The sequence below is a fragment of the Somniosus microcephalus genome, chromosome 14 (genome assembly GCF_052327205.1).
Source record: "Somniosus microcephalus isolate GS21.2 chromosome 14, FLI_Smic_1.0, whole genome shotgun sequence".
Taxonomy (NCBI): domain Eukaryota; kingdom Metazoa; phylum Chordata; class Chondrichthyes; order Squaliformes; family Somniosidae; genus Somniosus; species Somniosus microcephalus.
Window position 1 is genome coordinate 23,022,157 of NC_141000.1, and position 26,180 is coordinate 23,048,336.

At 45.6% G+C, this 26,180-nt stretch overlaps 1 protein-coding gene across 2 annotated transcripts; it reads right to left on the reverse strand.

The window, feature by feature from the left end:
- Window positions 1-450: 450 nt before the first annotated feature.
- LOC147107377 (eukaryotic translation initiation factor 1A, X-chromosomal) lies at window positions 451-22,721 on the reverse strand. Of its 2 annotated transcripts, none has more exons than XM_086006354.1 (7): window positions 22,573-22,721; window positions 18,058-18,141; window positions 14,660-14,763; window positions 10,349-10,399; window positions 7,151-7,232; window positions 6,950-7,041; window positions 451-722 (listed from the first exon to the last, which is right to left on the reverse strand). In XM_086006354.1, exons 1-7 carry the CDS (start codon window positions 22,586-22,588, stop codon window positions 717-719), a joined length of 435 nt encoding a protein of 144 aa, XP_085862480.1. In that variant the 5' UTR covers window positions 22,589-22,721; the 3' UTR covers window positions 451-716. The 2 variants fall into 2 exon arrangements, with proteins under 2 accessions (XP_085862480.1, XP_085862478.1); XM_086006352.1 differs by lacking the exon at window positions 22,573-22,721 and adding an exon at window positions 20,427-20,475.
- Between the last annotated feature and the right edge of the window lie 3,459 nt (window positions 22,722-26,180).

Here is a 26,180-nt window from a genome sequence, read left to right on the forward strand (position 1 = left end):
GTGGAATTCCCTGCCACAGAGGGCTGTGAAGGCTAATTCAATAAATATTTTCAAGAGAGAATTGGATATATTTCTGAAGGCTAAGGGGATTAAGGGTTACGGAGAAAAGGCGGGGACGGGGTACTGAACTGGTAAGATCAGCTAAGATCTCAGATGAAGATCAGCCATGATCTCATTGAATGGCGGAGCAGGCTCGAAGGGCCGAATGGCCTACTCCTGTTCCTATCTCTATGTTTCTATGAAAGCAAATGTTAATTTTGTGACATTGGGCTTGACCTTAACCCCATTTTGCCAAAGCAATTGAAATTAGGGTGTAAAATTAGGACCAGTAAGAATCATACTTCACACCACTGCATGACCAGACTAAAGACACCAATTTTTCCAAGGTGACAATAGCATGAAGCAGTCCATCCGGTTTGTATCACTCACCCACGACACAGAAACCAGATCTGAGGTTTGACATTTTATTGGAAAGGATTGCACTTCCTAACAAACTCCTCTTCACTCCAAATCCTTTTTATTCACTTGTGACTAAAGAATATAAATACACTAAAATAGATTTTTAAACCAAAAATTGTTACAGAATGGATTGTTTAAAAGATACATTAGTCATAAACAAATCAACTCATCAACACAACGCTCATGTGCAATCCAAAAAAGAATTCAATTCAGAAAGGAAGCTTGGTACAATGTTGGAATCCAAATTCAATCCCAATTTAGATCTGTAACAAAACATTAGAAAGTATTACACACTGGGCAATTTAAACAAACATTCACCAAAGTTAGAACTAACTATAGGAGCACACAGTAAAGATTGATAGTATGTTATGGCAGCTGACCCAAGAGTCTGGATTTCCAGGTTTGCTACCTCCCACAAAGATGCATCACTGATCCCAACTGAGCCAGTTTATGTATAATTTTAGGCAGGGAATGGTCAGAAACTGGCATTTTTAAAAACAAAAACACAGGAAATTGGTATCTCTCCAGCTGTTTAAAACAAACATACCCGCTGCTGCCCGAGCCTTTTTTTTAAATTTGTTCTTGGGATGTGGACATCACTGGCACTTATTACCCATCCCTAATTGCTCTTGACTGGTGGTAAGCTGCCGCCTTGAACTGCTGCAGGTGATGAAGGTACTCCCACAATGCTGTTCGGGAGGAATGTCATTGAATGTCAAGGGGCAGTGGTTAGACTCTCACTTGTTGGAGATAGTTACTTGCCACTTATGAGCCCAAGCCAGAATGTCATCCAGGTCTTGCTGCATTCAGGCATGGACTGCTTTATAATCTGATGAGTTGCAAATGGAACTGAACACTACAATCATCAGCAAACATCCCCACTTCTGACCTTATGATGAAGGGAAGGTCATTGATGAAGCAGCTGAAGACGGTTGGGCCGAGGACACTGCCCTGCGAAACTCCTGCAGCGATGTCCTAGGGCTGTGATGATTGACCTCCAACCACCACAACCATCTTCCTTTGTGCTGGATATGACTCCAGCCAGTGGAGACGTCTCCTCCTCCCCCACAAGCCCCTTTGACTTCAATTTTACTAGGGCACCTTGGTGCCACACTCAGTCAAATGTTGCCTTGATGTCAAAGGCGGTCACTCTCACCTCACCTCTGGAATTCAGCTCATTGGTCCATGTTTGGACCAAGGCTGTAATGAGGTCTGGAGCAGAGTGATCATGGCCAAACCCAAACTGAGCATCAGTGAGCAGGTTATTGGTGAGTAAGTGCCACTTGATAGCACTGTTGACGATACCTTCCATCACTTTCCTGATGATTGAGAGTAGACTGATGGGGTGGTAATTGGCCAGATTGGATTTGTCCTGTTGGGCTAAAGGGCTCAAGGCATGCTTTTCACCAGCAGTGCTATTGGGGCAAATGTCAGAACCTTGGAGGCTGTAAAACAAGTGGATATTGTAAAGCAACCGATACAGCACCCACCTCGTACACTTAACAATGTTGCTTTTTACATTGAGCAAAGGATGGGAATCTCACCTCTGGTATTCTTTGACCCAGCAACAAGGTAGGAGTATAGCATTCAATTAGATCATGGTTGATCTGTGTATTAGCTCCATTTAACCACCTTGGTTCTGCATCACCACCTTGCCTAACAAATCTATCAATCTCACTTTTAAAATTTTCTCAATTGACCGAGTATCAATAGCTTTTTGGGGGAGAGTTTTCCAGATTTCACTACCCTGTGTGAATTAGTGCTTCCTGTGTGGACACCTGAACAGCTGTAATTTTAAGATTAAGGAACAGTTCTGGACTCCCCCACCAGAGGAAATAGTTTCTCTCGATCAAATCCTTTAATCATCTTAAAAGCCTCAATTAGATCACCCCTTAATCTTCTCTATTCAGGGGAATACAAACCTAGGTTAATAAGGTTGGTGAGCTGCAGGCACAAATAACCACTTGGGAATAGGAAGTGGTGGCAATACCTGGCTCAAAAAAGGAGAGCATTGGATGCTTAATATTTCTGGGTACAAGGCATTCAGGAAAGATAGGGAAGGAAAAAAAGGTGTAGCAGCTCTGATTAAGACTCATATTTCAGCACTATAAAGAGAGAATGTCAAAGACATAAGCTATTTGGTTGGAGTTATGAAACAGTAGAGGAGCTATTACTCGGTGTATTTTATAGGCCAAATAGTGGGAAGAAGATAGTCATTTCCCTGCAAATTTGCTCCTCTGAGAGGTGCATGAACTATAGTGATAATGGGAGTCTTTAACTACCAATATTGAATGGGGCAGTGATTGTGTTAGGGGCAGAGAGAGGGTTTTTTGAGGAGGTAACAGTTAGGGTGGGTAAGGACAGTGCAGTTGATGTATATATGGACTTTGAAAAGGTGTTTGATAAAGTACCACATACTAGGCTTGTTAGCAAAATTGAACCCCCTGGGATAAGAGGCAGTAGCAGCATAGATACAAAATTGGCTACGGGCAGAGTTCTACATGGCAGTTTTTGGAGGGAGGCATACAGTGGTTTTCCCAGGATTCAGTACTAGGAGCACTGTTGTTTTTGATGTATAGTAATGATTTGGACGTGGGGTGGGGGTGGTAACCAGGCATAATTTCAATTTGCAGATGACACAAAACTTGGAAGTGTAGTAAACAGTGAGGCAGATAGTAATAGACTTCAAATGGGACATAGGACAGGCTGGTGGAATGGGCAGGCACATGGCAGATAAAATTCAATGCAGAAAAGTGTGAGGCGATACATTTTGGTAGGACGAATGAAGACAAACATAGGAAATACAGCACAGAAACAGGCCATTTGGTCCAACCAGTCCATGCCGGCATTTATGCTCCACACGAGCCTCCTCCCGTCTTCCCTCATCTAACGATCAGCATAACCCTCTATTCACTTTTCCCTCATGTGCTTGTCCAGCCTCCCCTTAAATGCATCGATACTATTTTGCCTCAACCACTCCCTGTGGTAGCAAGTTCCACATTCTCACCACTCTCTGGGTAAAGAAGTTTCTTCTGAATTCCCTATTGGATTGCTTGGTGCCTATCTTATATTGATGGCCTCTAGTTATGCTCTTCCCCACAAGTGTCTACAGGTTGTGGTCCATATCAATACCAACGACATAGGTAGGTAGAGGGATGAGGTCCTGCAGGCAGAGTTTAGGGAGCTAGGAAAGAGGTTAAAAAGCAGACCTCAAAAAGGTAGCAATCTCCAGATTACTACCAGTGCCACATGCTAGTGAATACAGAAATAGGAAGATAGAGCAGATGAATGCGTGGCTGGAGAGATGGTGTAGAAACTAGGAGTAGGCCATTCAGCCCCTCGAGCCTGCTCCGCCATTCAATGAAATCATGGCTGATCATCCAAATTCAGTGCCCTGTTCCTGCCTTCTCTCCATATCCCTTGATCCCTTTAGCCTTAAGAAATATATCCAGCTCCTTCTTGAATATATTTAACAAATTGGCCTCCACTGCCTTCTTTGGCAGAGAATTCCACAGGTTCACCACTCTCTGAGTGAATAAATTCCTCCTCATCTCTGTCCTAAATGGCTTACCCCTTATCCTTAGACTGTGACCCCTGGTTCTGGACTCCCCGACCACTGGGAACATCCTTCCAGCATCTAGTCTGTCTAGTCCTGTTAGAATTTTATATGTTTCGATGAGTTAGGAGGGAGGGCTTTAGATTCCTGAGGAATTGGAACCGTTTCTGGGGAAGGTGGGACCTCTACAAGCCAGACAGGTTGCATCTCGACAGGAACAGGACCAATATCCTCATAGGAGGGTTTGCTAGTGCTGTTGGGGAGGGTTTAAACTAGGTTGGCAGGGGGATGGTAACCTAAATAGAGTCAATAGGGAAGAAGAAAAACTGGAATTGGAAAACAAAAACATAGAAAGTAAATTGGAAAGACAGAGGAATCAAGGGCTAGATAGTAGTCAACAAGGAGGTTTGCCTGTACTAAATGGTATATACTTCAATGCAAGGAGTATAGCGAACAAGGCAGATGAGCTGAGGGCACAGGTAGATACTTGGGGCTATGATATAATAGCTATTACAGAGACGTGGCTGAAAGAGGGGCAGGTATGGCAGCTCAACATTCCTGGCTACAGGATTTTCAGACGGGATAGAGGAGGAGGTAAAAAGGGGGGGGGTCGCGGTATTGATTAAAGAAACTATTACAGCTGTGAGGAGGGATGATATGTTGGAGCTATCATCAAACGAGGCCATATGGGTCAAATTGAAAAACAAAAAAGGGGCGATCACACTGCTTGGGAGTACTACAAACCCCCAGTGAGGGAGATAGAAGAACAAATATGTCGCCAAATTTCTGAGAAGTGCAAAAACTATAGGGCAGTAATAGTAGGGGATTCCAACTACCCCTATTAACTGGGATAAAATTAGTGTGAAGGGTATAGAGGGTGTGGAATTTCTAAAATGCATCCAGGAGAAATTTTTTAGCCAGTATGTAGCAAGCCCAACAAGTGGTTCTGGACTTAGTTTTAGGGAATGAAGCTGGACAGGTAGAAGACGCATCAGTGGGGGAGCATTTTGGTGCTAGTGACCATAATTCTGTTAGATTTAATACAAGTTAAATGGTACATATTTAAAAGGGGTTGCAAGAACATTATTTTCAATGAAATATTTTAAAAGGGAGTTGGACAGGTACTTGAAGATGAGGAACTTACAGGGTTACAGACAAACGGTGGGGGATGAGAGACTAGGCACGACTGCTCTTTCAAAGAGCCAGCACGAATGGCCTCTTTCTGTGCTGTAAGTTTCTATGACTCGAAGAGGCATGGGGATGTCTGTACACAAATCTTTGAAGGTGGCAGAACAGGTTAACAAAGCAGTTAATAAAGCATATGGGATCCTGGGTTTTATAACTAGAAACACAGAGTACAAAAGCCAGGAAGGTATGCTAAACCTATATAAAACACTAGTTCAACCCCAGCAGTATTGTGTCCAATTCTGGGCACCACATTTTAGGAAGGGCATGAAGGCTTTGGAGAGGATACAGAAGAGATTTACTAGAATGGTTCCAGGGATGAGGGATTACAGTTACATGGATAGACTGGAGAAGCTGGGGTTGTTCTCCTTAAAAAGAGAAGTCTAAGATATTGATTGAGGTATTTAAAATCATGAAGGGTTTAGATAGAGTAAATAAAGAGAAACTGTTTCCAATGGCTGAAGGGTCGATAATGAGAGGGCACAGATTTAAGGTGATTGGCAAAAGCAAAAGAACAGAAGCGACATTAGGAAAAACTTCTTTACCCAAGGAGTGGTTAGGATTGGGAATGTACTGCCTAATAGGGTGGTGGAAACCGATTCAACAGTAACTTTCAAAGGGGAATTGTACAAATACCCGAAGGAGAAAAAATTGTAGGGATATGGGGAAAGAACCAGGGAGTGAGACTAACTGGATTGCTCTTCAAGAGAGCTAACGCAGACTCGATGGGCTAAATGGCCTCCTTCTGTCTTGTACTATTCTATGATTGTCTATGCAACCTGCCCTCATAATTTAACCCTTTTAGCCATTTCACCATTCTGGTGAATCTGCACTGCCTCCTCTTCCCAGGCCAATATATTCGCCCTAAGTTGCAGTGCCCAAAACTGTACTCCAGATAAGGTCTAACAAGAGCTTTATACAATTGTAACGTAACTTCCACCCCCTTTTGTATTCCCGCTCCCTTGAGATAAAGGCCAACATTCCACGAGCCTTTGAATTTTTTTGTACCTGCCCACTAGTTTTAAAAGTGATATTATTTATAGTTATTGTACCTGAGGAACATAGAACAGGAAGCCATTCAGCCAATCAAACCTGTTCCACCATTCAATGAGATCATGGCTGATCTGCAACCTAACTTCATATACCCACCTTTGGCCCATATCACTTAATACCTTTGGTTAACAAAATTTTAAATCTGAGATTGATAGATTTAACAATTGATCCAGCATCAAATGCTGTTTGCGGAAGAGAGTTCCAAACTTCTACCACCCTTTGCGTGCAAGTGTTCCCTAACTTCACTCCGAAAAGATCCAGCTCGAATTTTTAGGCTCTGTCCTAGTCACCCCAACCTTGCTTCAATAATTGAAACCCGCAGATAGTAATAGTACTTTGGTGTAAATAAACTCATTATATTAATTACCTCCCTTTCTGTTTCTATCCGTGTGGTTCTGAAGAGGATATTATGCGGATTGTGACCAAGACAAAATTCAGGTGCGGTTTCTTAAGCTTTCAAAACCCCCAGCTGCCATTTTGTTTTCAAATGAGTATCCAGGAAGAAAGTAGAGAGCAACACTGCAGTCTCAGCTTTCAGGTGAACAACAGTCCAATGCAATTGAACAAGTGTCCAGCCACAGTGCAGTTTCATGCAGGGAGGGAGATAATCTCTGCTGAGACACAGAAAGACCATGGGGAACCCGGCACCCACCCCAGTAAAACCTGAATTTTAATCCAGTAACATCTGATACTCACATCATCGATGTCCTCATCATCATCCCCAATATCGTCAAACTGGATTTCATCATCATCACCAGGTCCAAAGGTGTCCGTTTCATTGATTTTGGCTGTGTGTGGGGGGGAGGGAGGGACAAAAAGAGGTGAAAATAAGTCACTTTTTTTTTTATATATAAAAAGTTCAGACAAATGGAGGATTTGACAATAAACAGTCCATACCATGTTCTGGAAGTTCACCATATGCTTTCAAACTTCTTGCCTCATCCGCATTATATTTTAGGATGACATCAGCCTTATTATCCTTTGGAGAGGAAAAAAATTAGTCAACATGCAACTTTTTTTTTTGAATAAAGAGCTAGTTATCACACAGACAACCGAACGCAAGAAAAACAAAAGTTTCAGACAAATACTGACTGAACACAATACCAGTTCCATACACCTAAATATCAACAATGAAGGTTCAAACCTTCTGCACACAAAATGATGCTCGACAGGAGATGCAATACAAAAAGTTAGCATCACAAAGTGAACCCTGTACACGACCATCACTCAACATTTCCCATTGCCGTTGGCTTCAGGATAACACGCTGCTCCAAGGGCCTACTTGCCTGCTGGAAGCAGGATTCAGCACCATTGTTTCTTGCTGATCAGCAAAGCAAGGGAACATTACTGGAAGTTAAGGCTTGTCCTGGTCTCCAAAGCACAATAAGGGTGTGCTGGACACCTGGTCTCAGGCCACTTTATACCCTGCTGCCATGAGGTGCATAAAAGTGGCAAAGTGACACACACAACAACTGAAATGGGAAAGGCATGCCTTTAAAAACACCACGCAAAATTAAGGTTGCGAGTGATCATGAGGGGCATCTCACACACACAACAGAGCAGTGGCCAGACCAAGGAAAGTTTCTTCATGAGGGGCACAGTGGTTATTAAAAAAAAAAAAAAAATCGAAGCACTTCTTCAGCTAGAATTATTATTCACTGCAAACCAACAACAAATAATGATATAGCACCTTTTAAAGTAATAAAATGTCCCAGGGCACTTCACAGGAATGTTATCAAAAGGACAAAATTTGACACCGAGCCATATAAGGAGATGCTAGAGCAGATAACCAAAAGCATGGTCAAAGAGGTAGGTTTTAAGCAGCATCTTAAAGGAGGAAAGAGGAGGCAGAGAATTCCAGAGCTTAGGACCTAGGCAGCAGAAGCACGACCAATGGTGGAACATTTAAAATCGGGGATGTTCAAAAAGCCAGAAAATGCAGAATAGAGGGGGATTCTAGGGCAGGAGGAGATTAGGGAGATAAGGAGGGGCAAGGCCACGGAGGGATTTGAAAGCAAGGATGAGAATTTTAAAATCGAGGCATTGCTTAACTGGGAGCCAATGTAGGTCAGCAAGCACAGGGGAGGTGGGCGAGTGGGCCTTGGTGCGAGTTAGCTCACAGACGGCAGAGTTTTGGATGACCTCAAGTTGAAGGAGGGTAGAACTAGGGAGGCCGGCCAGTAGTGCATTGGAATAGTCAAGTCTAGAGGTGATAAAGCCATGGATGAGGGTTTCAGAAGATGATCATTTGAGGTAAGGGCAGAGAGGGGTGATATTACGAAGGTGGAAATGGGCAGTCTTACCAGTTATGTCGGAAGCTCAATTCGTGGTCAAATATGACACGGTTGCGAACAGTCAACCTTAGACAGTTGCTGGGGAGAGGGATCGAATCAGTGGAAAGGGAATGGAGTTTGTGGCGTGAACTGAAGATAATGGCTTCGGTCTTCCCAATATTTAACTGGAGGAAATTTCTACTCATCCAGTGCTGGATGTTGGACAAGCAGTCTGATAGTATAGAGATGGTGGCGGGTTCGAGAGAGGTGGAGGAGAGGTAGAGCTGGGTATCATCAGCGTACATGTGAAAACTCATGTTGTGTTGCCAGGCGAGGTCACCGAGGGGCAGCATGTAGATGAGATATAGGAGACGGCCAAGGATAGATCCTTGGGGGACACCAGAGCTAACAGTGTGGGATCGAGAAGAGAAGCCATTGCAGGTGATTCTGTGGTTACGGCTGGAAAGACAAGGAATGAAATCAGGCGAGTGCAGTCCCATCCAACTGGACGACGGTGGAGGCATTGGAGCAGAATTTTGTGGTCAACTGTGTCAAAGGCTGCAGACAGGTCCAGAAAGACAAGGGGGGATAGATTACGATAGCAAAATACTGCAGATGCTGGAAATCCAAAACAACAACAGAGAATGCTGGAAAAACTCCACGGATGTTGCCTGACCTGCTGAGTTTTTCCAGCATTCTCTGTTGTTATTATGGGGGATAGATTACCTTTGTCGCAATCAATTAGGATGTCATTTGTGACCTTGGTAAGAGCGGTTTCAGTACTGTGGCAGGGGCAGAAGCCCGATTGGAGGGATTCAAACAAGGAGTTCTGGGAAAGATGGGCACAAATTTGGGAGGAGACAACACGCTCAAGAACTTGAGATGCGAGGGAGGCCGGAGACGGGGAGACAGTTTGCAGGGACGGAGGGGGTCAAGGGTCGGTTTTCTGAGGCGAAGGGTGATTTGAAGGAAAGGGGGACAATACTGGAGGAACCGTTAACAATATCAACTAACATGGGAGCCAGGAAGGAAAGTTGAGTTGTCAGCAATTTAATAATAGGGTCGAGAGAGCAGGAGGTTTGTCTCATTAACAAGATGAGCTTTGAAAGGGCAAGACAGGAGAGAAATATGCAAATTTAGGGTTAGGGCACAGGGAAAACAGAGAGGACGTATGGGCCGATGAGCATGGGGAAGGGAGGAAATTGAAAGCAGAAACAGTTGAACGGACGCTGTCTATCTTAAAAGTCCATGAGCTCCTCACATTTATTGTTGGAGGCGAGGGAGGAGGTGGCAGGGGAGGGTGGTTTGAGAAGATTAGCGGTGAGAAGCCTGGTGTTATTTTTGCTGTCCTGGGTGATCTTCGAATAGTGAGCAGTTTTAGTGATGAAGAGCAGGACCTGGTGATGGAGATGTCTACGCCCCATGTTGGAATCATCTTTACACAGACTGCTGAGGTATAGAAGCTTTTCTATTTTTCCTGACACAAGTGCTTTGAATATTTCTACAATATGTCTTGACCATCATGTCCTCTCACCCAAAAAACCCCTTTCCTTACATTTACATTGCTAGGGACAGCACTGATGACCACCACGGTCATGTTTTATGCTTCAACATTGGAGCAAATTTGTCTTCTCTTGAACACACCGAACATGTGAGATGTGAGTAAGACCCACTGCATTCAACTAAAACTTCACTCACTCATTCAGAAGCTCATAGTAAGTTAAACTTCAGCTGAATTCAACACACATCTATATTAAAAGATTCTAATCACATTGTATAAAACACAAGTACAAGAATCTGTGGTGAAGAGGGAAAGCCTTACCTGGTAATCTCTCAACCCAACCAATATAATGTCCGACGTGTTTATCCAAACCTGAAACAAATCATAATCAAGTCACTCCTGGATCTGGTTAATATTTTACGAACAAAATCCAGACATCTGTACTACCCAAACATGCAAGGCTTGACAAATAGGCATTAATCTAATCATCCACCAGAGTATAAATAAGGTTCTCTTAGCTAACCATCAAACTCATCTGGTTCACTAATGTCCTTTAGGGAAAGAAATCTGTCATCCTTACCCGGTCTGGCCTATATGTGACTCCAGACCCACAGCAATGTGGTTGACGCTCAACTGCCCTCTGAAATGGCCTAGCAAGTCAGTCACTCAGTTGTAACTAACCACTACGAAACATAATAAGAATGAAACCGGACAGATCACCCGGCATCGACCTCAGCACCGGCACACCCAGCCCAGTCGGCCCTGCAAAGTCCTCCTCACCAACATCTGGGGACTTGTGCCAAAATTGGGAGAGCTGTCACACAGACTAATCAAGCAACAGCCTGACATAGTCATACTCACAGAATCATACCTTTCAGCCAATGTCCCAAACTCCTCCATCACCATCCCTGGGTATGTCCTGTCCCACCGGCAGGACAGACCCACCAGGGGTGGCGGCACAGTGGTATACAGTCGGGAAAGAGTGGCCCTGTGAGTCCTCAACATTGACTCCGGACGCCATGAAGTCTCATGGCTTCAGGTCAAGCATGGGCCAGGAAACCACCGGCTGATTACCACCTACCGCCCTCCCTCAGCTGATGAATCAGTACTCCTCCATGTTGAACATCACTTGGAAGAAGCTCCGAGAGTAGCAAAGGCACAGAATGTACTCTGGGTGGGGGACTTCAATGTCCATCGCCAAGAGTGACTTGGTAGCACCACTACTGACCGAGCTGGCTGAGTCCTGAAGGACATAACTGCCAGTCTGGGCCTGCAACAGGTGGAGAGAGAACCAACATGAGGGAAAAACCTACTTGACCTCATCCTCACCAATCTACCTGTCGCAGATACATCTGTCCATGACAGCATTGGTAGCAGTGACCACCGCACAGACATTGTGGAGACGAAGTCCCACCTTTACACTGAGGACACCCTCCATCGTGCTGTGTGGCACTACCATCGTGCTAAATGGGACACATTCAGAACAGATCTAGCAGTTCAAAACTGGGCATCCATGAGGTGCTGTGGGCCATCAGCAGCAGCAGAATTGTATTCCACCACAATCTGTAACCTCATGGCCCAGCATATCCCTCACTCTACCATTACTAACCCTGGTTCAATAAGGAGTGTAGAAGAGCATGCCAGGAGCAGCACCAGGCATACCTAAAAATGAGGTGCCAACCTGGGGAAGCTGCAACACAGGACTACATGCATGCTAAAAAGCAGAAGCAGCATGCTATAGACAGGGCTAAGCGATCCCACAATCAACGGATCAGATCAAAGCTCTGCAGTCCTGCCACATCCAGTCGTGAATGGTGGACCATTAAACAACTAACAGGAGGAGGAGATGGTGGTACCCAGCACGAGTGTAAAAGACAAGGCTGAAGCATTTGCAACCATCTTCAGCCAAAAGTGCCGAGTGGATGATCCATATCGGCCTACTCCCAAAGTCCCCACCATCACAGAAGCCAGTCTTCAGCCAATTCGATTCACTCCACGTGATATCAAGAAATGGCTGAGCACACTGGATACAGCAAAGGCTAAGGGGGCCCCCCCAACAACATCCCGGCTATCGTGCTGAAGACTTGTGCTCCAACTAGCCGCGCCTCTCGCCAAGTTGTTCCAGTACAGCTACAACCACTGGCATCTATCCGACAATGTGGAAATCTGCCCAGGTATGTCTTGTCCACAAAAAGCAGGACAAATCCAACCTGGCCAATTACCGCCCCATCAGTCTACTCTCAATCATCAGCAAAGTGATGGAAGGTGTCATCGACAGTGCTATCAAGCGGCACTTACTCACCAATAACCTGCTCACTGATGCCCAGATTGGATTCTGCCAAGACCACTCGGCTCCCGACCTCATTACAGCCTTGGTCCAAACATTGGCAAAGGAGCTGAATTCCAGAGGCGAGGTGAGAGTGACTGCCCTTGACATCAAGGCAGCATTTGACCGAGTGCGGCATCAAGGAGCCCTAGTAAAACTGAAGTCAATGGGAATCAGGGAAAACGCTCCACTGGCTGGAGTCATACCTAGCACAAAGGAAGATGGTTGTGGTGGTTGAAGGTCAATCATCACAGCCCCAGGACATCGCTGCAAGAGTTCCTCAGGGCAGTGTCCTAGGCCAAACCATCTTCAGCTGCTTCATTAATGGCTTTCCCTCCATCATAAGGTCAGAAGTGGGAGTGTTCGCTGATGACTGCACAGTGTTCAATGCCATTCACAACTCCTCAGATAATGAAGCAGTCCATGCCTGCATGCAACAAGACCTGGACGACATTCAGGCTTGGGCTGATAAGTAGCAGGTAACATTTGCGCCACACAAGTGCCAGGCTCAGACTATCTCCAACAAGCGAGCATCTAACCACCGCCCCTCGACATTCAACAGCATTACCATCGCCGAATCCCCCACCATCAATAACCTGGGGGTCACCATTGACCAGAAACTTAACTGGACCAGCCACAAAGACCGTGCAAGAGCAGGTCAGAGGCTAGGTATTCTGCGGCGTGTGTCTCACCTCCTGACTCCCCAAAGCCTTTCCACCATCTACAAGGCACAAGTAAGGAGTGTGATGGAATACTCTCCACATGCCTGGATGAGTGCAGCTCCAACAACACTCAAGAAGCTCAACACCATCCAGGACAAAGCAGCCCGTTTGATTGGCACCCCATCCACCACCTTAAACATTCACTCCCTCCACCACCAGTGCACCGTGGCTGCAGTGTGTACCATCTACAAGATGCACTGCAGCAACTCGCCAAGGCTTCTTTGGCAGCACCTCCCAAACCCACGACCTCTTCCACCTAGAAGGAGAAGGGCAGCAGGTGCATGGGGACACCACCGCCTCCAAGTCACACACCACCCTGGTTTAAAAGTATATCGCCGATCCTTCATCATCATGGGGTCAAAATCCTGGAACTCCCTACCCAACAGCATGGTGGGATATACTGGCCTTGCCAGTGACGCCTAGATCCCATAAGCAAATAAAAAAAGTGTAAAATTAGCCCTACTTTTAAGAGATACATTTTAGATCGGTTTTGAACTGATTGGCAAGAGTACATGTGGGCCAAGAGCAAAGCAACGCAGGAGGTATTTCTTCACGGAATACATCTTAAAAACATTAAGAGTAAGATGTGTCAGAAGTACTGCGACTGAGTATGGGACATGAGGAAGCTCCCAGAAGGAGAGATCAGACAGGTCAGAAATGGCAATGAGTTGGACATTAAAGTACAATCCACTGGAACAGAAGTCAGTACGTACGTCTGATATGCCTCTGAATTGCATGTCAATCAGTTCCAGACAGTAATTGAAGTCACTAAAAATGTCATGTACATTAATGAAATTTCATCTGTGGCCAACGAGTCGGGTACATTTCCCAAACTGCCCAAAAGTAGTCTTATGAAAAAGGAAAAGTTATGATCATGGAAAGTCATTTGGAATTTTCAGGAGAGAGTTGTTGGTTAGAAAATAGTGTTTGTATAGAAAAAAAGTGAATAATAATTTAAATTTTGAATTCTCGAAAAAGTGCGCTGGTAGCTACACTATGATGTCAAAGGACAAGGCAGTTGGAGTTTAAGGGGTTACAGATACCAGTGTGTGGCATTTTCTAGCAAGTACTCTGCTTGTGTGCTGTCTGAGTAAAAGTACCACTACAGGAAACTTTGTGCTATCCAGCACCCATGGGACCAAGCTACTGCCGTTTTTTTAAAAGCTCCGGATAGACCAGCTTTTCATCACATTATCTGACCACAAACACTGTTGCTCAGCAACAGCTTGTAAACACTCGGCCCGTGGCTTGGAAGCGTCTCTGAAGCTGTTGCTAAGATACAGAGACGCTTTCTAGAGCCTGCCGTGTCTGACCACAAACACTGTTGCTCAGCAACAGCTTGTAAACACTCGGCCCGTGGCTTGGAAGCATCTCTGAAGCTGTTGCTAAGCGACAAAGACGCTTTCCAGAGCCTGCCTGTGAAAAGAATGCTAGGAGAAAAAAAAACACAACCAAAACGGCTGCTGATTTCTGCCGTTAGATCAAAGTTGCCGGACATTCAACTTCCGGATAGCACAAAGTTTCCTGTATTTGGCTGGGGAAGGGGAATCAAAGATAAACTGCACACATGCAAATGGTTGTCACCTTCTTTCTCAGCTTCCCTCGAATATGGCAAAGCCTCTTCACACCATCAAAACACATGGCTTCCAAACGCCCATTCCCCAGCATCTTAATCACCTGGGCATATTCTACAAAAAAAGCAAACGACTAGAGTTACCTTCAAAAAAAATTACATTAAATTAGGGTAAATAAAGTAGTCTATCGAGCACTGAAATTTTAGTCGTTAATTGTTCTGCTATATCATTCCAGGTAACCCCCAGAAAAAGTCAAAATCAGTTCTAACAATAAGAAATAAGCAGGATCCATAGATGTTTATGCAGTGAGCATTTACTCAGCATACAGCAGAAGCGTTAGAATCGTGAATGGCATAACAGAAAGAAAGAGCCTGCAATTATATAGCAGCTCCCACGTCCTCAGGATATCCCAAAACGCTACAGCCAATTAAGTACTTTTGAAGTGTAGTCACTGATGTAATGTAGGGAATGGCAGCAGCCAATTTGCATACAGCAAGCTCCCACAAATAGCAATGAAATAATGAGCACATATTCTGCTTTTAGTGATATTGGTTGAGGGATAAATAGTTCCCAGATTGGAAAACCGTAAATTTAACGCCCCTATTCAAGAAAGGGAGGCAAAAAGCAGGAAACTATAGGCCAGTTAGCCAAACATTTGTCATTGAGGAAGTAATACCAGGACATTTAGAAAATCATAATAAAACCTTGTTGACTCTGCTTGATTATATGAAAGGGAAATTGTGTTTGACAAATTGAGTTCTTTGAGGATGTAACAAGCAGGGTGGATAAAGGGGAACCAGTAGATTTGGTGGTTATTTGGATTTCCAGAAGGCATTCGATAAGGTGCCACATAAATGGTTACTGCACAAGATAAGAGCTCACGGGGTTGGGGGTAATATATTAGCATGGATAGAGGATTGGCTAACTAACAGAATACAAAGTCGGGATAAATGGGTCATTTTCCGGTTGGCAAACTGTAACTAGTGGGGTGCCACAGGGATCAGGCCTCAACTATTTACAATCTATATTAATGACTTGGATGAAGGGATTGAGTGTACTGTAGCCAAATTTGCTGATGATACAAAGATAGGTGGGAAAGCAAGTTGTGAGGAGGACACAGTCTGCAAAGGGATATAGACAGGTTAAGTGAGTGGGCAAAAATTTGGCGGGTGGGAGTATAATGTGGGAAAATGCAAGGTTATCCACTTTGGTAGGAAAAATAAAAAAGCAAATTATTATTTAAATGGAGAGAGATTACATAATACTGCGGTACAGAGGGATCTGGGGGTCCTCATACATGAAACATCAAAAAGTTAGCATGCAGGTAAAGCAAGTAATTGGAAGCCAAATGGAATGTTGGCCTTTATTGCAAGGGGGATGGAGTATAAAAGTAGGGAAGTCTTGCTACAACTGTACAGGGCGGTGGGGAGACCACACCTGGAGTACTGCGTGCAGTTTTGGTCTCCTTATTTAAGGAGGGATATACTTGCATTGGAGACAGTTCAGAGAAGGTTCACGAGGTTAATTCCGGAGATGAAGGGGTTGTCTTATGAAGAAAGGTTGAGCCTATACTCATTGGAGTTTAGAAGAATGAGAGGGGATCTTATTGAAACAAAAGATTCTGAGGGGGCTTGAGAGGGTAGATGCAGAGAGGATGTTTCCCCTCATGGGAGAATCTAGAACTAGGGGGCATAGTTTCAGGATAAGGGGGCGCCCATTAAAAAACGGAAATGAGGAATTTCTTCTCAGAGGGTCGTGAATCTTTGGAATTCTCTACCCGAGAGCTGTGGAGGCTGAGTCATTGAATATATTCAAGGCAGAGATAGACATATATTTGAGCTACAGGGGAGTCGAGGGTTATGGGGAGCGGGCGGGAGAGTGGCATTGAGGCCAAGATCAGATCAGCCACGATCTTATTGAATGACGGAGCAGGCTCGAGGGGCCGAATGGCCTACTCATGCTCCTATTTCTTATATTCTTATGTTTCCGTTAAGCGGCACAGCAGTGATCTGGCGGTCCCATGCAGCCGGCTTTTAAATGGAAAAACCGCGCATGCGCGGAAATTTGAATAGGTCGCACGGCCCGTTAAAGGGGCCACACACCCAAAAGAATAATTAGAGGGAACATTGCCCAGGACCCCAGGGAGAACTCCCCTGCTCCTCTTCAAATAGTGTCATGGGACCTTTTACGTCCACCTGAGAGCAGACAGGGCCTCTGTTTAATGTCTCATCCGAAAGACGGCACCTCCGACAGTGCAGCGATCCCTCATTACTGCACTGGAGTGTCAGCCTGGATTACGTGCTCAATTCTCTGGAGTGGGTGCTTGAAACCCACGACCGTCTGACTGAGGCAAGAGTGCTACTGACTGAACCATGGCTGACACAATAGGTGTCTTATCCTCAATGATCTGTGGTGTTTGTATGCTGTTTAAAATACAAGGACACAGAAACCGGCATAACTCGAAGATATTTTATAATCATCCCGCAGCAACATAGTTGACTTCGATTAACAACTGCAATGTATTACAGTTAGTGGTGTAGGCAGAAGTGGGGCTTTTTAAAAAAAAAAAACACAAAGATGCAGCTACAGCAGTGTAGTGGTTACTGGGCTAGTGACTAGATGCCTGGAGCAATAATCCAGAGAACGCAAGTTCAAAACCCACCGTGGCAGAGAGAAATCTGAATTCAGTTTTATTTTAAATCTGGAAATAAAAAGCTGGTATCAGTAAAAGTGACCATGAAGCGGTCAGTCAGACTGTAGTAAAAGCCCAACTGGTTCACTAATGTCCTAAAGGAGCCAATCGTTCTAGTCCCACACCAACGTGATTGACTCTGAAGTGCCCTGGCAGGCCACTCAGTTGTATCAAACTGTTTCAGTTCAAGAATGACCACCACCACCTTCTCAGAGCAATTGAGGATGGGCAATACATCAAAGTGTCTGCCAAATTACAGTCCTATGCGAAGCTGGCAGGTAATGTACAGTACAGAACTCCAGCTACCAGGGCTCCAAGCAGTTGCTCCAATTGGTGACGCACATAAAATGAGTATCGTTATCAGACCAAATGTGTGTGTTTTTTTTAAAATCATGTATCCATAATTTTCAAAAAAGAGGTTTTTATTTATTTTGCCAAAAATTAGATGGGTAATTTTTAAACCTTGGGAACCAAGTTTCTCTAAATTAATTTGCTGGGATAAATTTGACCTGAAAGTTTAGAGCCTATGTTTTGTTTCTGCACAACATTTATGCTAAAATGGTGCACATTATCAGCAAGAGAATGGAGTTTTACAAAAATCTTATTGCAGCTACTTAATGTTGCCATTTTAAAAGCTTTTCTTTGAGGATAAAGAACAGATATATTGCCCATGACATGGGGCTGGAATTATAGAATTGATTGTACATCTCACTTACCCTGGCCATCCTCTTTAAACACCAGCTCACGTTTCTCAGATTCATTTTCATTCTTACCACGTCGCCTGTTTTTACCTCCCTTACCTGGATTTAAAAATAAAGTTAGTTAGTCAGCGCACTAAACTGTTACAAATTCTCACCTCAAACACACTGTTTTGCAGACATGTACATGGAGCTCAGTACAAACTCACTTAATTTCTAACTCAATATTACTTATTAACCAGTAGCAATGTTTACTCCAATACCGTTGATTGTTAGGATTTAGCCGTGACAATTCCACAAAATTGGCCAAGCAACTTTGAGATTTGAATTTTTTAAAATATTTTCAAGTAGAGTATTCTATGTTTCTGCTTCAAAGTTTTAAAATGCAATCACTACACCTGGAATTAGCGCCAGGGGCATTTAATTGTCAAACCTCAAAACCGTTCTCCTCAAACGGAATCAAAATGGTATTAAAAGTTGTTTGTTTTTTAAAAAAAAAGATATTAAACTTAATACTTTACATTTTGACTATTTTAATTGCATAACTGTACTTTACAGTTCTTCAGAATCAGTGCCAGAACAACATTTGGCTCATAGACTGAACCCACCCACCCCAAAGATTTCAGATGAATTAATCTACACTGTAGTAGCCAGTAGTTTATCAGGTATTTGAGGGAAAAAGGTTGAAGATCAGAAGATTTCACAGGTGGTAATCAACAGGTTAGGAATTCAGGCCTATATGTGGCAATGTCGATAAAATCATAGCACTTTTTCTTTTTTTTTTTTTAAAAATGGAAGCGTGTCTAGGAATGCTGATTTTTAAAAAAACCTTTCTGGACCACTTAAGTGTATAGCATGGAGCCTCACAATGTTTAAAGCAATGTTTCCATTAACCAATGTATATCTCAAAGTTAGGATATACATCAGTAAGAACAGATCTATGCAATTATACAGGGCCCTGGTGAGACAACACCTGGAGTACTGTGCACAGTTCTGGTCTCCTTACCCAAGGAAGGAGATACTTACCTTAGAGGGGATTCAACAAAGGTTCACTAGATTGACTCCTGGGATGAGGGGGTTATCCTATGAGGAGAGACCGAGTAGACTGGGCCTATATTCTCTGGAGTTCAGAAGAACGAGAGGCGATCTCATTGAAACATACAAAATTCACAGAGGGCTTGGCAGAGTGGATGCTGAGTCCCTTGGCTGGAGAGTCTAGAACTAGGGGCCATAGTCTCAGGATAAGGAGTCAGCCATTTAGGGCTGAGATGAGATGTTTCTTCACTCAGAGGGTTGTGAATCTTTGGAATTCTCTACCCCAGAGGGCTGTGGATGCTCAGTCATTGAGTATATTGAAGACAGAGATCAATAGATTGTTGGGCATTAAGGGAATCAAGGGATGAGTTCAGCCATGATCTTACTGAATGGCAGAGCAGGCTCATTGGGCAGTACGGCCTTTGCCTGCTCCTATTTCTTATCAAAATGTGAGGCAACAGCAAGAAGAGTCATTTCCAAGTTCCAAACCCATGAAATTCTCAGACATAATAGCAAAGAAAGAAATTTTAAAAAGCAGAGAATTGAGTGGTCAGGACTTTGTGGTTAGATACGGCCCACAAGCCATAGTTTCAGGACCACTGCCCTAAACTTCTCAAATGGAGTGGAGGAAGTTTTTTTGGGGGGGGGGGGGGGGGGGGGGAAAGAGGAGCGAGAAAGAGACCCCGATCGGTGTGCAGATTTTAAAAGCAGAATTATTGTTGAAAAAGCCATCAAGACAGTAAGTTACATTCTGGGAGCTAAAAACAAAAGCTGGTATCAGTAAAAGTGACAACGAAGCTGTCAGATTGCAATAAAAATTCAACTGGTTCACCAATGTCCTTTAGGGAAAGAAACCTGCCGTCCTTACCCGGTCTGGCCTACATGTGACTCCAGTCCCACACCAACGTGGTTGCCTCTTAACTGCCCTCTGATGTGGCCCAGCAAGCCACTTAGTTGTATCAAACTCCTACCAGCAGTTAGAGGCCAGCCCGCCACCTTCTCAAAGGCAACTAGGGATGGGCAATAAATGCTGGTCTTGCCAGCAGCCCCTTGATTCCTAGAATGAATTCACGTTGATGATGAATCTTTATAAAGGCATTTGTGCAGTATTTTTGCACAGATTACAAAAAAACATTGGAGCCATGCATAAGGTGTAGCGTAGATAGGAGGGATGAGCTACAGTGATGAGACTTGAAAAACTAGGAGCAGAGAAGATTAAGAGGAAAATTTTCAAAGTTGTGAATGTGAGTTTGAGGGGATAAATTCTGAAAGATTTATGGGTTAACAACAGGCAATGCAATTCTATACTGTTCATTATCTTATATATAGCTCAGACACCAGCTCTCACTCACCACCTTCAACTCCATTTTCCTGCTTTTGTTCCATATCCTTTAATACCCTTACCCAACAAAAATCTATCAAATGTAATCAGTCTTGAAAATTTCAACAGACCCCCGGCACCCACTGCTTGTGTGGGAGAAAAGTTCCAGATTTCCACCACCCTTTGTGTGAAAAGTGCTTCCTGACATCACCCCTGAATGGCCTGGCTGTAATTTTAAGATGATGCCCCCTTGTTATGGTTTCTCCCACCAGAGAAAACTGATTCTATCTACCCAATCAAGTCCTTTAAATCATCTTTAACACCTCAATTAGATCACCTCAATTAGATCACCCCTTAACCTTCTATACTCAAGGAGGCTACAGTGTGATTTGGACAGGTTGGGGGAATGGGCGGATACGTGGCAGATGCACTATAATGTGGATAAATGCGAGGTTATCCACTTTGGGGGTAAAAACAGGAGGGTAGATTATTATCTAAATGGCAATAGATTGGGAGATGGGGAAGTGCAGAGGGACCTGGGTGTTCTTGTGCACCAGTCACTGAAGGAGAGCATGCAGGTGCAACAGGCGATTAAGAAGGCAAATGGTATGTTGGCCTTCATATCAAGGGGGTTCGAGTATAGGAATAGGGATACCTTACTACAGCTGTACAAGGTGCTGGTGAGACCGCATCTGGAGTATTGTGTACAGTTTTGGTCGCCCCATCTGCGGAAGGATGTTCTTGTCATGGAAAGAGTGCAACGGCGATTCACCAGGCTGATACCTGGAATGGCGGGAATGACCTACGAAGAGAGATTAAATAGTTTGGGCTTGTACTCACTGGAGTTTAGAAGATTGAGAGGGGATCTCATCGAAACATATAAAATTATGGCAGGCCTGGACAGGCTGAATTCAGAGAGAATGTTTCCAATGGCCGGGGAGCACAGAACCAGGGGCCACAGTCTAAAAATAGCGGGCAAATCATTTAAAACAGAGATGAGGAAGAATTTCTTCACTCAAAGAGTGGTGAGCCTGTGGAATTCCCTGCCACAGAGGGCTGTGAAGGCTAATTCAATAAATATTTTCAAGAGAGAATTGGATATATTTCTGAAGGCTAAGGGGATTAAGGGTTACGGAGAAAAGGCGGGGACGGGGTACTGAACTGGTAAGATCAGCTATGATCTCAGACGAAGATCAGCCATGATCTCATTGAATGGCGGAGCAGGCTCGAAGGGCCGAATGGCCTACTCCTGTTCCTATCTCTATGTATCTATGAATACAAGCCTGTCCTCATAGGAAATAGGAGTATGCCATTCGGCCCTTCAAGCCTGTCCTTCGGCAAGACTAAATTTAACCCTTTCAGCTCCAGAATCATTCTGGTGAATCTGCGCTGCACCCGCTCCAAGGCCAAGATATCCTTCCGGGGGTGCGGTGCCCAGAACTAAACGCAGTAATCCAGATCAATATTCCCTCAATTATTTTGGTGCAAGGTCCCTATAAATTTGTTGCACGGCGATGCACGCATGGTATCGCTTCCAGCAGCAGCAGCAAATACCTTGCTCCAGATAGGGTCTAACCAGAGCCTTATAAACTGAAGCATAATTTCCACCCCTTTGTATTCCAGCCCCAGTGAGATAAAGGCCAACATTCCATTAGCCTTACCATTATTTTTTATACCAGTCCACTAGGTTTTAGTGATTTCTGTACATGGACCCCTAAATCCTGCTCCACAGTTCGCAACTTCTCATCATTTAGCAAATTTATAAACACACATATATATATATATATATATATATATATATATATATAAAAAATAACTCCTTTCATTTTTCCGATCTAAGCCAAGTCTCAGCTCCCCAGTCGCCGGGTAGCGGGCAGGAGCCGATCCGACACCCGCTCTACAGTCGCAGCGCCGGGGCGCCAAGATCCTACAACCGGGCCTGAGGGAGGGAGGAGGCCCGGAGCCGCGATCTCCAACTGCGGCTCCCGCACGTGTTGGCGCATCTCAACTGGGCCCGGCCCGGCCTCGCCCCCCGGCCCGGTGGAGCCCGGGCCTGGCGGATCCGGCGGGCGGTCAGGGGCCGGTGTGGAGGCCCCGGCCTGGCCTCTCCTACGCACCGGGCACCGGTCTCCCCCTCCCCGCGGTCCCGGACCCTCGCCCTCTCTCCCCGAGCTGACCTTTGTTTTTGGGCATGGCTCTGACGTTCTCGAGCTCCGCGCGCCGCTCCTAGTTCCGCACTGCGCGCGCGCCGCTTCACCAAACTTTATTGAGGAAAAAAAGCTCGCGCGCGAGCGAGCGGCGAACACGCGCTCAGGAGGTACCACGTGATCGGGCAACGTCACTGAAACGGCGCTCGTCACGTGATGGCCGGTGGCCACGCCGCAGGCAGGCTTGGGGCCAAGCCACGTGGCCGACCACTTATCCAATAGGAGATCGCGGCTTCAGGAGGGGCGGGGCCATTTGTCCAGTCATGGAGAGATGCAACACCTGCCCTTTCACCTCCTCCATTCCCACTGTCCAAACACTCCCTCCTCCCGCCTCGCTTCCTGTAAGGACTTATATTTATATAAATATAAAATATGCTTATATTTTATCCACATCTCTGTTTTGGCCCTTTCCCCCCTTTTTTTCTCTCTCCCACATGGCAGCTGTCTCCCATTCTGCCAGCGCATTTCACACCTAATCTAGAGCCATCTTTTGTCTCCACTAGTCCCATCACCATCTCGTCTGGTTTTGAATACCTCTTAATGTCTCTTCACTTCTTTTGTTCTCTCGCAGCCCTGCCTTTCGATCTATTTCATTTCCTTTCCAGTTTTGAAAAAGGGTTAGACCCGAAACGTGGACTCTATTTTCTCTCCACGGATGTTGCCTGGCCTGCTGAGTTTTTCCAGCATTTTCTGTTGTTATTTCCTGTAAGGACTCTAGTCCATTCTCCCAGTTTCTCCGTCGCATCTGCTTTGATGATGCCACCTTCCATACTAGTGCTTCCAATATGTCTTCAACAGAGGATTCCCCGGCCATCACGCTGGACCATGCCCGTTACATTTCCCGCACTTCTGCTCTCACCCCTTCCCCTCCCTCCCGGATCCATGCTAGGGTTCCCCTTGTCCTCACCTTCCACGGCACATTCAATGGATCATCCTCTGCCATTTCTGCCACCTCCAGCGTGATCCCACCACCAAACACATCTTCCCCTCACCTCCCCTTTCAGCATTCCAAAGGGAACACTCCCTCCGCGACATCCTCGTCCACTCCTCAATCACCCCCAACACCCCTTCCCCTTCGCCCGGCACCTTCCCATGCAAGCACAGGAGATGCAACACCCGCCCTTTTACCTCCTTTTTTCCTACTGTCCAGGGCCCTAAACACTCCTTCCAGGTGAAACAGCGATTTACTTTTACTTCTTGCAATTTAGTATACTGTAATCACTGCTCACGATGCGGTCTCCTCTACATTGGGGAGACCAAATGCAGATTGGGTGACCGCTTTGCAGAACACCTCCGTTCAGTCCATATGGGTGACCCCGAGCTTCCGGTCGCCTGTCACTTTAATTCTCCGCTCCACTCCCACTCTGACCTCTCTGTCCTCACCTTCTTATACTGTTCCAACGAAGCTCAACGTAAGTTTGAGGAACAACACCTTGGCCTAGAAATTCAGTTGCCTTAGCGCCGCTTTTGAGGCGCTAGAGGGACTAGCGCCAGAGTTATGGCCAGTTTAAAAACTCCTTGGGGCCCTAAATCGGCGTTGCACCGGTAGCGCTGCGCCGGCACCGATGACGTCATCGGTGTGCACAGCGTCCCGGTTGCCGTGGTAACCCGCCCGAACTCCGAAATTGAGTTGCGGCCGCCTCGCCCGTGGCAGCCGCAAGCAACGTTCTGTCAGAGGTGCCTTACTCCAGTTTGCGCCGGCGCATTAAAGGCCCCGCGGCGGCCGGCCACTTTCCCGCCGGCCGCCTGCCCGCAGCTCCCTCCCCGGACTTCTCCCCCCCCCCCCCCGGAACAGATGCAAGCCCGGCACTTGTCCGAGGTGCCGGGCTCATTTTTAAGCTGATTTGCGCGGGCCGCGGCCGGGTGCAGGCAGCTCCTCCTTAACGGGAGGAGGAGGCCTGCACGTCCCCAGCCTGCCGCACCGCATCGGGTGCCGCAGCGCCGGAATTGCGGCGCGAAACGGCAGTTAGCGCCGATGTACCGCCGCAACGACCCTTCAGTAGCGCCGGCAGCCGTTTGGGCGCGGCACTACTGAATTTTTGGCGCGCGCAGGGGGACTTAGCGCCGGCACTAACTTCCGGCGCTAAAGCCCTGCCTACGCCAGAACCCAATTTCTAGGCCCTTATCTTTCTATTAGGCACTTTACTGCCTTCTGGACTCAACATCGAGTTCAACAATTTCAGACCATAACCTCTGCCCCTATTTTTTTCAGATGGCAGTTGTTGCTGACTCTGATATACCCATTTACACCTCTTCTAGACCCATCTTTTGTTTCTTTACTTGTCCCATTACCATCTCCTTTTGCTTTGTACAAATCATAACTTTTGTCATTTAATATCTTCCACCTTCCACCCTCTCACAGACCTTCCCTTTTGTTCTTTCCTCCCCTTCTCCTTTTCCCTGCCCGTGCACTTGCTTATAATCTGTTACGTCTCTAACTTTTTCCAGTTTTGATGAAAGGTCATCGACCTGAAATGTTAACTCTCTTTCTCCACAGATGCTGCCTGACCTGCTGAGTATTTCCAGCATTTCCTGTTTTTGGAGACAGGCAATGTTACAGAGGTGGAAGTAGGCGGTCTTGGTGATGGAGCAGATATGAGGTCGGAACCTCATCTCGGTCAAATAGGGTGTCAATGTTCCGAATGGTCTGGTTCAGACGCAAACAGTGGCCAGGGAGAGAGATGGAGTCAGTGGCTAGGGAATGGAGTTTGTGGCAGGGACCAAAGACAATGGCTGCGGTCTTCCCAATATTTAGTTGGAGGAAATGTCTGCTCATCCAGTACTGACAGTGAAGGAGTCTAGAGAGGTGGTGATGAGGTAGAGGTGGGTTTTCGGACGATGTTGCCGAGGGGCACATGAGAAATAGGAAGGAGGCCAAGCATAGATCCATAGGGGACTCCAGAGCTAAAGGTGCAGGAAGAGAAGCAACTGCAGGTGATTCTCTGGTTACAGCTGGATAGACAGGAATGGAACCATGTAAGGGCAGTCCCACCCAGCTGGATGAGGGAGGAGAGGCATTGGAGGAGGATGGTGTGAACAACCATGTCAAAAGATGCGGACAGGTTGAGAAGGGTGAGGAGGGATAGATTACCAGTCTTAAAGCAGCGGTAGCAGCGAGAGAATAAAGAGTGGCCCGGGAGCAGAGCTGAATCGGAGAGGCAAGGATTAATCAAGGATAGTCAGCATGGCTTTGTATGGGGGAGATCATGTCTAACCAATTTGATTGAATTTTTCGAGGGGGTGACTGGTGTGTAGATGAGGGTAGTGCAGTTGATGTAGTCTACATGGACTTCAGTAAGGCTTTTGACAAAGTCCCGCATGGGAGACTGGTCAAGAAGGTAAGAGCCCATGGGATCCAGGGCAATTTGGCACATTGGATCCAAAATTGGCTTAGTGGCAGGAGGCAGAGGGTGATGGTCGAAGGTTGTTTTTGTGACTGGAAGCCTGTGTCCAGTGGTGTACAGCAGGGATCGGTGCTGGATCCCTTGCTGTTTGTAGTGTACATTAATGATTTAGATATGAATGTAGCAGGTATGATCAGTAAGTTCGCAGGTGACATGAAAATTGGTGGAGTGGTA

Coding starts and splice junctions, on each gene's coding strand:
- LOC147107377 (XM_086006352.1), bottom strand. CDS start 20,460: ATGGAACAAAAGCAGGAAAATGGAGTTGAAGGTG. Junction 10,400..14,659: donor GAGGGAAGCTGAGAAAGAAG/GTGACAACCATT, acceptor GATTTGTTTCAG/GTTTGGATAAACACGTCGGA. Junction 7,042..7,150: donor TGGTGAACTTCCAGAACATG/GTATGGACTGTT, acceptor CCCCACACACAG/CCAAAATCAATGAAACGGAC.